At 36.9% G+C, this 10,474-nt stretch overlaps 1 protein-coding gene across 1 annotated transcript; it reads left to right on the top strand.

Moving 5' to 3' along the window:
- Positions 1–339: 339 nt before the first annotated feature.
- Positions 340–1,749, top strand: LOC107483660 (uncharacterized). Its single transcript, XM_016104269.3, has one exon. The coding sequence runs from the start codon at positions 340–342 to the stop codon at positions 1,747–1,749; it is 1,410 nt and encodes a 469-aa protein (XP_015959755.1).
- The last annotated feature ends 8,725 nt before the right edge of the window (positions 1,750–10,474 follow it).

Here is a 10,474-nt window from a genome sequence, read left to right as displayed (position 1 = left end):
CAAACTAATTGAACAATCAGCATAGTAATAATTCCTAAAAAATAACATTACTAAGAAGATTAGGAGAAAGAGACATTCAATGACAAAAAAGGGAGCTAAAGGCAAATTAAAGCATAGAAAAATATATTTAAATATGTTGTATGAAATAGACAAATTATAATAAGAATTAACATAAGACTGCACAAAAAGGTTATGAATGAATTGTTGTCCTCTCTCCTCCTAACTCAATGTTCTCCTAGGGTTTGAAGGAGTGTAGTGCAAAACATCCGTATACATCGTGCTTTTCCGCCTTTGTGCAGCAAAAGTCGGTGAAATCCTGTACCACCAAACACAACCAACATGTCAAACACAAACACCATTCCAGATACACAAAACACAACTCAAGACCAAGAAGATGAAGAACTCTTGGTAGTGTTCAACAATGAAGATGTGAAGGAAGGCTTACAAGGATGCAAAAATAGCTTAATAGGAAGATTAATGACTGAAAAAAGCATCAACAGCGCATGGATACAATCTGCAATGCAAAACATTTGGAAGAAACCAGAAGGTCTGAGAATAGTAGAGTTAAAGCCAAAGATCTACCAAATTTTTTTCCAGAAAGAGACAGACTTAGATAGAGTGCTGAAGGGGAGTCCATGGAATTTTAGAAACTCGTGGTTTCTCTTAAAGAAGTGGGATAGAAGCGAGGATCCAGTAGAGAAAGGACTAGATAAAGCTGACATCAAGGTGCAAATATGGAACTTACCTAAGCACTGCAAGACTGCAAGGTTAGGGTGGAAGATAGCCTCTGCTTTGGGTGTTGTTAAAGAGTGTGATGTTTTTGAAAACACAAGAGACCAAGTGCGCTTCATAAAAGCCATAGTAACTCTTAACACAAACAAACCCATCCTAAAAGGGGCGAATATTGGCAGCAAGGAAGATGGGTTGATCTGGACAGATTTCAAATATGAAAAGTTGCCAAACTTCTGTTACTACTGCGGGCTGATAGGGCATGAGAAAAGTAATTGCCAACAAGCAATAGATGACGAGGAAAAGGGAGAGAACAAATCTAAAGAGCTGGGGCCCTGGTTGAAAGCCGATTTGATAGGAAGCATAGTGAAAGTAGTGAAAAATCAACAAAACGGAGACTCAGAGGAAAGAAAGGAGAAAAACACAATGTCCCAGCAAAGGCTTACCGCAAGAATGCTAGAAAAGTTGGAGAAATTAACAATGATAGATATACCAGAGCCATCTAACAGTAAGGGAAAGGAGGCAGAACAATTACAATACAACCAAGAACAGAGAGTAGGGATAGAACAAGAAGAAACAGAAGAAATCCCTTTAACACTAGTGAAACAAGTAAGCAACACACCACGGACGATGGCCACTGGATCCGTACCAGAAAAAGCAGAACAAAAAGAGAGTACAGAGAACATAGAAGAAGAAGCAAAGAGGAAAGAAACAAAGAAGAAAGAGATCAAGGAGCAAGAAAGAGAGTTTACTCCAATAGTCTTGGAGGAGGTCACCAGTACAAAGACAGCAAAGGAGACAACAAAACAAGGAAACAAAACTTGGAAGAGGCAAGCAAGACAAATGGCAGCAACAACAAAAAATGAAAAAGAGAATTCTGACTTTGGACGGCAAAAGAGGAAGGCACTAGAGGCTGAGGAGATGGAGATTGATAGTACTGAGGTGAAGATGATAAAAATCAACGCAGAACCCATACTTCTAACGGCAGAGGCTGCTCAGCAGCCCTGCCGAAGGCCATGAAGATGATTAGTTGGAACTGTCGTGGGCTTGGGAACCCATGGGCAGTCCGAGCCTTGACAAAGCTCATTAAACAACAAGGACCCAACCTTGTTTTCCTTATGGAGACAAGGAGAAAGGAAATAGAAATGATGAGAATGAGATATAAAGGAGGGATGGCTAATATAGTGGCTGTGGACTGTGAGGGTGATGGTAAACAAAGAGCTGGGGGCTTAGCAATTTTGTGGGACAACACCATCAAGGTAGAAGTCAGGTCTTTATCTACCAACCACATAGATATGGAGGTGGAAGTGGTAGAAAATGAGCAAAGGTGGAGAGCAACGGGTTTTTATGGGAAGCCGGAGAATGAAAATAAACACATTAGCTGGGATCTCTTAAAGTCACTAGGGAGAGACTCTAATTTGGCATGGATAGTGTTCGGAGATTTCAACCAAATCATGGGACAAGAGGAGAAGCAAGGGGGGAACCCGGTTACTTATTCGCAGGTTCAAGGCTTCAGAGATGCTGTCCAAATCAATGAATTGCTTGATCTTGGCTTTGTAGGCCATTCATTTACATGGACAAATGGCCAATCAGGAGAAGATAATATCCAAGAAAGGCTGGATAGGGCTCTAGCAACTATAGAATGGCAACAAACTTTTCCAAAAACAATTGTCCAACACCTCAGCAGATACAAATCAGACCATAGCCCCATTTTAATTGATATGATGGGTGAGAAAAGGCAAAGAAGGAAGATTCCTCACAGGTTCAGATTTGAAGAATGTTGGCTAAGCAACGAAGAGTGTGAAAGAACCGTGGAAGAAGCGTGGAAAGGGGAGCAAGGACCCATACAAGGAAGAATAGCTTATTGCGGGAAGGAGTTAGATAGATGGGGCGATATGCTCTTTGGAGACATACCAAAGAAGATAAGAAAGCTACAAAACAAACTCCAACACCTAAACACCATAAAACAGGAAGAAGGAGTCATCTTGCAAATCAAAGAGGTGGAAGCGGATTTGGACGAAGCACTTAAGGAGGAAGAAACTTGGTGGGCTCAAAGATCCCGAACCAATTTGCTTAGGCATGGAGACCAAAACTCTAGATTTTTTCACCAAAAAGCTTCACAAAGAAAGAATAGGAATTGGGTGAAAGCCATCAGGAATGAAGCCGGAGTAACACATGAGGAGGAGGAGAAAATTGAAGAGGTGATGGTGGAGTATTATGATAACATTTTCAGGTCAGAGGGTGTGGAAGAAGCAAGACAAGCGGCTAATATAGTGAAGAATAGGATTGATGCAGAGAAAAGAGAATTCCTAGATCAGCCTTTCACTGTTGAAGAAGAAACCCAAGCCCTCAAACAGATGCACCCAACCAAAGCACCAGGACCCGATGGTATGCCGGCACTCTTTTACCAAAAAATGTGGAGAATTGTCGGTAATGATATTAGTGATTATGTGCTTAATATTCTGAATCATGAAGCTGATCCCTCCCCTATTAATTCGACACATATTTGTATGATTCCAAAAATAAAAACTCCCAGATATGCCAAAGATTTTAGGCCCATCTCTTTATGTAATGTTATTTTTAAATTAGTTACCAAAACTATTGCAAATAGACTCAAACAAATCCTTCCGGATATTGTTGGAGAGTTTCAAAGTGCCTTTGTGCAGGACAGGCTAATCACTGACAATGGATTGGTGGCGTTCGAAATTTTTCATTACATGAAGAAGAAGGTGACAGGCCAAAAGGGGTACATCGGAATCAAATTAGATATGGCCAAGGCATATGATAGAATAGAGTGGTGCTTCTTGAAAGAGGTCATGATATCAATGGGTTTCTCACAAAGATGGGTGAATTTAATCCAAAGATGTGTCTCGACGGTGACTTTTTCAATCCTGGTTAATGGAATCCCAAGTAAGCCGTTTCTACCAACACGGGGTTTGAGGCAGGGAGATCCTCTATCTCCCTACCTATTTATTTTGTGTGCGGAAGTTCTCTCAGGACTCCTAATCAAGGCCCAAAACAGCGAGATCATCAGAGGCATTAGAGTTGCCCGACAAGCTCCCCAGATAAACCACCTATTTTTTGCGGATGATAGCATCTTGTTCTCCAGAGTATCAGATCAAGACATACAGGGTATTAAGGAAGTTCTCATCCAATACCAGACAGCTTCAGGCCAAAGAATCAATTTGGACAAGTCAGAAATTTCATTCAGCCGAAATGTGCCTACTATCAGACAAAATCTTATCCAAGACTGGTTAGGGATAAAGGCGGTGGAACAACATTCGAAGTACTTGGGCTTACCCACTTTCGTGGAAAAATCCAAGAAGGAAGTTTTTGACTTTATCCAGGAGAGAGTTTGGAAGAAGCTCAAGGGATGGAAGGAGAAATATCTCTCAAGAGTAGGAAAGGAGACTCTGATAAAATCGATTGCACAATCAATCCCTACTTACATCATGGGATGCTTTCAAATACCCAAAGGACTTTGCCAACACTTAGATGCCATGATAAGAAAATTTTACTGGGGGAGTAGGAATGGCGAAAGGAAGATACATTGGATCAAGTGGGATAAACTTTGTTCCAGCAAAACAGAAGGTGGACTAGGATTCCAAAAATTTGAGGCCTTTAATTCAGCACTTTTGGCGAAACAAGGGTGGAGAATAATGACAAGACCTGAATCCCTAGCAGCAAGAGTCCTAAAAGCGAGGCATTTTCCAAGAACCAGTTTCCTAGAAGCATCAACAGGCTATGCACCAAGCTACACATGGAGAAGTATTTTGAATGCAAAAGAAGTTCTTGATTTGGGGGGGCTATGGAAGATAGGAAATGGAAGGTCTGTAAAGATTTGGGGGGCACCATGGTTACCAGAACAGAACAATCACAGAATATGGAGCCCAATTAACAATTTAGATGTGAATGCAACTGTTAGAGAGTTAATGAATGATGAAGGAAATAGGTGGGACATTATGAAAATTAGGAACATGTTCATGGAGTTTGAAGCCCAACAAATCATTAGAATTCCACTACCAGTAACAGCACTGCAAGATCAATATTATTGGAAATTCTCAAAAAATGGGGAGTACAGAGTCAAGGATGCGTACCACAGGATTATAAAGCAAGAACAACTTCGGAATAGAAGTGGACTACCACAAAACCCAGAAGAGCCTCGGTGGAAACAGCTTTGGAAAGCAAAAGCCCAACCCCGCGCAATTCACTGTGCGTGGAGAATCCTTAATAAATCATTGCCAACAAAATTGAACCTGCAAAAGAGAGATGTCAATTGTATTGCCCTCTGTCCCCGATGTTGGAAGAATGAAGAATCTGAAACTCACCTTTTCAAGAATTGCGAATTTGCTCGAAGATTTTGGTTTGAATCCCCCTTGACAATTCGAACAAATGCAAATCCATCTATGGAAGCACCAGAATGGATTGAATTTCTGCTGAAATCCCTTAATTCCCAAGATCAAGGTTTGCTCTGCAACTGTCTTCTATCTCTTTGGACAAGCCGTAACCATCTCATCTTTGAGAATATAGAAGAATCTTCCATGGAAGCAGTTGATCGGGCAAGAAGAAAGCATGAGGAGTTCCTGTTTGCTCTGAGAATTACTGATGCCGAGATTCAATCACCACCTCCTGGCTCCAATAGCTCCGAAAGATGGAATTGTCCACCTACCAATACCATTAAAATAAATGTGGATGCATCTACTTCAGAGAATGGTTTGGTTGGCATAGGAATAGTGGCAAGAGATAATTTTGGTGCCATTTTAATGGCCAGCACGTGGAAAGGGGACTTATCCCTCAATTCCCAAGAGGCTGAAGCATTGGCTTGCTTAATGGGTTTAGAAAAAGCCCAACAATGCTGTTTTTTTGATGTCATTGTGGAGAATGATAATATAGAAGTCATCCAAAGTCTCAGACTCAACAAGAGGCAAAATAATTATTTTGGGTCTTTTATTGTTGACTGTTTTAATTTAGTAACTAATTTAAGATCAGTAAAGTTCTCTCATGTGAAAAGAAGTGGTAATAGGGTAGCTCATGAATTGGCTAAAATGGCTCTTACCAATTCAAATGAGGTGTGGATGGAAGATGCTCCAAGCAATATTTGTAATCTTGCTTTTTCGGACATTATTAGTCCTATTCATGAATAAAAACTACCTATTTACACTGTCAAAAAAAAAAAACATAAGACTGCACATTTTATTAACTCCGTTACATACACTGTCATTAAATAAATTGGATAGAACTAAGATTAACTTTTAGCATAACAGATTTTTACTCTCAGTACTGAATTTGAGAAAATAGATAATCTATGAACAATTAGCTCTTCACGTGAATCGTCACCAAAAAAATTTGATCTCATGAGAAGGTAAAAAGATACAAAGGAATTTTACCTGTTATTCCATTCTATTTTCTCTTTATTGCTCAATTTGACATATCTCACGAACAACAGAAAACCTATAATAGCCATCAATCTATAAAACTTCAAGATAATAAAAAAAATTATAAATTGATAGGAAAATAATTCTTTTAGCAATATATCCCTATTCATATAAATCAAGACATATTTGAAGGAAACGACGGTTGCTGTGCGTGGGGGAGATGGTGGCCTGTGTTCGTGGAGGGTGACAGCAGCTCCTGGTGCGTGGAGAGACACAGCATGGAGGAGACGGCAGCTGCTGTGCGTGGAGGACGACGAGGAAGGGAAGGAGAGAAAGGGTCGCGCCGAGGAAAGGGAAGCGCAACAAGGAAAGGCCGCTGCGAGGGTGTTGTCCAACTGATAAATTCTATTTTATCATTTTAAATTGTTTTTGAAAGTATAGAGTTTATCAACTACTTTGCATAATTTTGGCTCAATTAGTTGAGTTTTTTAAATCTTGCTTTCGATGAAGTTGTGTGTGAAATAGATAATTTTTTATTCTCCTAATCATTAATTTCTTAATCTCATTTTATCCTATTTGAAGCGATGATCAAATGTATTTAAGTATTTTAGAATTTAGGTACATCAATAGCCTCTAAGGATCGAAAATAATGGAGTGAAGAAGCGAATTCGAGAAGTGATTTGGGAGTGGAGCTTTTTGGTAGCTCGCGTGGGCAGACATTTCTCACGTGAGAGAGCTATTCGTGTGGGAGGACCTTCCTCGCATGGGCAAGCTTTTCGCGCGAGCGACTGCTCCTCGCATGCGCGAGATGACCCCACGTGCCTGGTTTAATGAAACACGTGCATCTTCGATTTTGGGCTTTCTAAGAAACTCCAATAACTATTTCTGATGCTATTATGAAGCCAATATGAAGAGGAAAGGAGGCAACATTAACATTATATACTATTTTTCCTTTTTTAGGTTTTAGACCTTGAATTCTAGAGAGAAAAGCTCCAACTTCTCTTTAGAATTCAAGAGTTTCTTATGAAATTTCTTTTTAGTTCTAGATTTTAGTTTTGTTAATTGGAGTTTTTTTTTGTTTATAATTTCTTATGTTGATACTCTACTTAAAATCTTTTGTTAATTTTTCTACATTGTTGTTTTAGTTTATGAATATGTTAAATTCTCATTTTCTTTTAATGAAATTGATATTTTATGTTTCATTTATACTTAATTGAGTTGTTATCATTGATTGATTGCATTGAGAAGTTGTAGATTTTTCTAATTCTCATAATTTATGAAGTTTTATGTTTATGTACTCTTAAGTGTTTGATAAAATGCTTGACTTAGTTATAGAGTATATTTTACATTCTTGGTTTGGGTTGGAAAACTGGGTGACCTTGACTTATTGATGTCCAAATTGATTGATAATTTATTAATTTAGAGATATTAATTAATTTTGTTTTCACTAATGCTAATCTTTTACTAATTTAATTAGTAAATTAGTTAGGACTTGTAGATTAGAATTAATTAAGCCTAATTGACTTTCTTTAATTTGTAGAGGTTGACGAATTGGATTTGCTCTTTATAATTATCATACTGTGATTAGTGACGAGCATAGTGATCCTAGACCCTAAACACTTGCCAAGATTTTTTAGCATTTGAATTTACTTTCTTTCACTGGTTAATTGTCTTAATTGCTCTTACTTTAAATTATCTTGACATTTACTCATTGCTAGCTTTTTTTTATTTCTAGTTATTTAAATTTCCGTCGATTGCCATTAATATCCCGATTTTTCCATAGTCAATGATAATGCACTCGATTGTGATTCCAAGAGAGAACAACTTAGGATCAAAATCCTCGATATTGTTTTGAATTTGTGACATTTTCACTAAACTTTGATAGTATTAGTTGGCGGTTTAGAACTATATCTACGACGCATTCAAACTTTTAAACTTCTAAAATTCTAAACTGATCTCTAGCACTCATCAACGACGTCAACAGCTGAGAGGATGACGGTGCTGTGGAGGGTAGGAGGAGGAGTTTTTGGCACTGTGCAGTGGAGACTGGAGAGTGGAAAGAATTACGGTTCTTGGAGTGGCTGGTGGCTGGGTCATCTAGTAGAGGGGGTTTGGTTTATTTAGGGTTTTTAAGTAAATCGATTCAGTTCGGTTAGAATTTTCATATCAAAATAAAAAAAGAACTGAACCACAAAAATATCTGCAAAATGTCATTTTTTCTATTTTTTTCAATTTTTGATTTGTTCGGTTTTCGATTTTTTTGGTTTGGTTGGTTAATTTTATTTGGTTTGGATCGATTTTGAATACCTCTATAAATATCTGTACAATGAGAGAGAATATAAATAACTAACTTCTTAACTGATGCTAATGTGAGAATTAACCAACTTGCTAAGTAAACTAACTAACTAACTAACAGCTACTCTAACAACTTTCTACATTTAGAATTTGGTTACATTTCAACTTTATTTTAGCTCAACTTGCAAACAATCTATATCATGTTATATACTCTTGCAAACTGGCATTGCTTGGTTTGTGTAAATCAAGACATCCTAGCTTGGATAGTAAGTGAGAGAATGGCGCTAGAGCAAGGGGTGGGATTTGGTGAAGATGTTAGTAGTTTGCTCGCCGGAGTCAATGTGACACAAGTTAAAAATTTCTTCTTTGTATTTGTTTTGAGCAACATGACAGTCAACTTCAATATGTTTCTTTTATGGAATACAAGACTGGAGGCAATGTAAATGGTAGATTTGCTATCATAAAATATTACAATAGGTATAGGTGGTTGAACATTAAACTCCTTCAACAGTTTTAGCAACTAAACAAGTTCAAAAGGTGACATAGGCCAATTCACAGTATTCAATTTCAAAAGAAGTAATATCCACTAATTGAATATTGACGGTCTTTGTTTCTTACTCTTTTAAGAGAGGAGAGCTTAGATGAGGAAGAAGCAATATCCACTAATTGATTTTTTAGTATCTTTGCAAGTTCCCTAATCTAAATCTATAACCTAAAAAAGTGAACGTATTACTAGTTGAAAAGAAAAGACTAGTTGTTGGGGATCGCTTGAGGTAACGAAGGGTTTGATAGGCAGCTTTCAAGTGAGAATCAGTTGGAAAATCTATGAAATGACTCAGGCACTCTACTGAATAGCTCAAATCTAATTTAGTATTTGTAAGGTACCTATCAATCTTCTGTAAATAGATGCATCAAGAAGAGGAGAACCTGAATCTTTAGAGAGAGTAACAGTATAGTTCATGGGAGTGGAAGCTTGTTTATCACCGAACAAACCACAATTTGTGATCAAATCCAACACATATTTTCATTGGTAAAGAGCAATGCTCTTCTTATTTTATGCTACTTCCATACTAATAAAGAAATTTAAAATACCACGATTTTTGAAGCTAAATTTGCTGTCCAAGAAAACTTTGACAACTTGAATCTCATCTAAATCATCCTTTGTCAGGACCAAATCATCCACATAAAATAGAATTGCAGTGAATCCTTTGATGGTCAATTTCATAAATAGTGAGTGATCATTTTCATATTGAACAAATCCTACCTTTGGTTAATGCATATGACAGTTTGATGTGCCACTGACAATTGGCTTGTTTTAAGCAATAAAAAATCTCTCTATAGTTTACAAATCAAGTTAGGATTTCAGCACTTCAACCCCTTGAGAATTTTCATGTACACTCCTTCATAAAAGTTTACATGAAGAAAAGTCGTGTTGATGTCAAACTGATGAAGATGCCATTGTTTAGCTACTGCAATAGCTAAAAAAACTCTGATAGTGCACATTTACACAACAGATCTAAAAGTATCAATATAATCTACTTCAGAAATTTGAGTAAAACCTTGAGCAATAAGTCATGCCTTGTGCCTTTCAATGGTTTTATCCACGTGAATTTTTTTTTAAAAAAATTTATTTACTGCCTATTACATTTTTTACAGGAAGAAGAGAGGTAATGGTCCAAGTCTTATTCTGCTCAAGTGCAGTAGATTCTGTAATATTTATTCTTTTATATATAAATATTTGACATAATATATTCAATTTTTTATCTCTTTTTCATGAAAAGTAAAATAATAATAATAATATAGATATCTATTTTTACTAACTATAATATAAAGTTAGGATTTTTTTAGTCATTATATGATAACAAAATAATACACGCAATAAGTTTAATGTAATAGTTAAAAAAATAAGACAATGGTTCAGCAACGCAAAATACTGTCTGTGTCTTTTGTTGAGTTTGAGAAAATAAAAATAATAATTTGATGATGATTAAATATTATAATTTTGGGCCAAAAGCCAAATTGTGTTTATAATTTGTTTGGCTAGTGTGCAGACCAAAATAAAATGATATTGTAAT

Source organism: Arachis duranensis, chromosome 4, assembly GCF_000817695.3.
Source record: "Arachis duranensis cultivar V14167 chromosome 4, aradu.V14167.gnm2.J7QH, whole genome shotgun sequence".
NCBI classification, from domain to species: domain Eukaryota; kingdom Viridiplantae; phylum Streptophyta; class Magnoliopsida; order Fabales; family Fabaceae; genus Arachis; species Arachis duranensis.
Note: the sequence above shows the minus strand (reverse complement) of the source record. Positions and strands in the feature narration are given on the sequence as shown.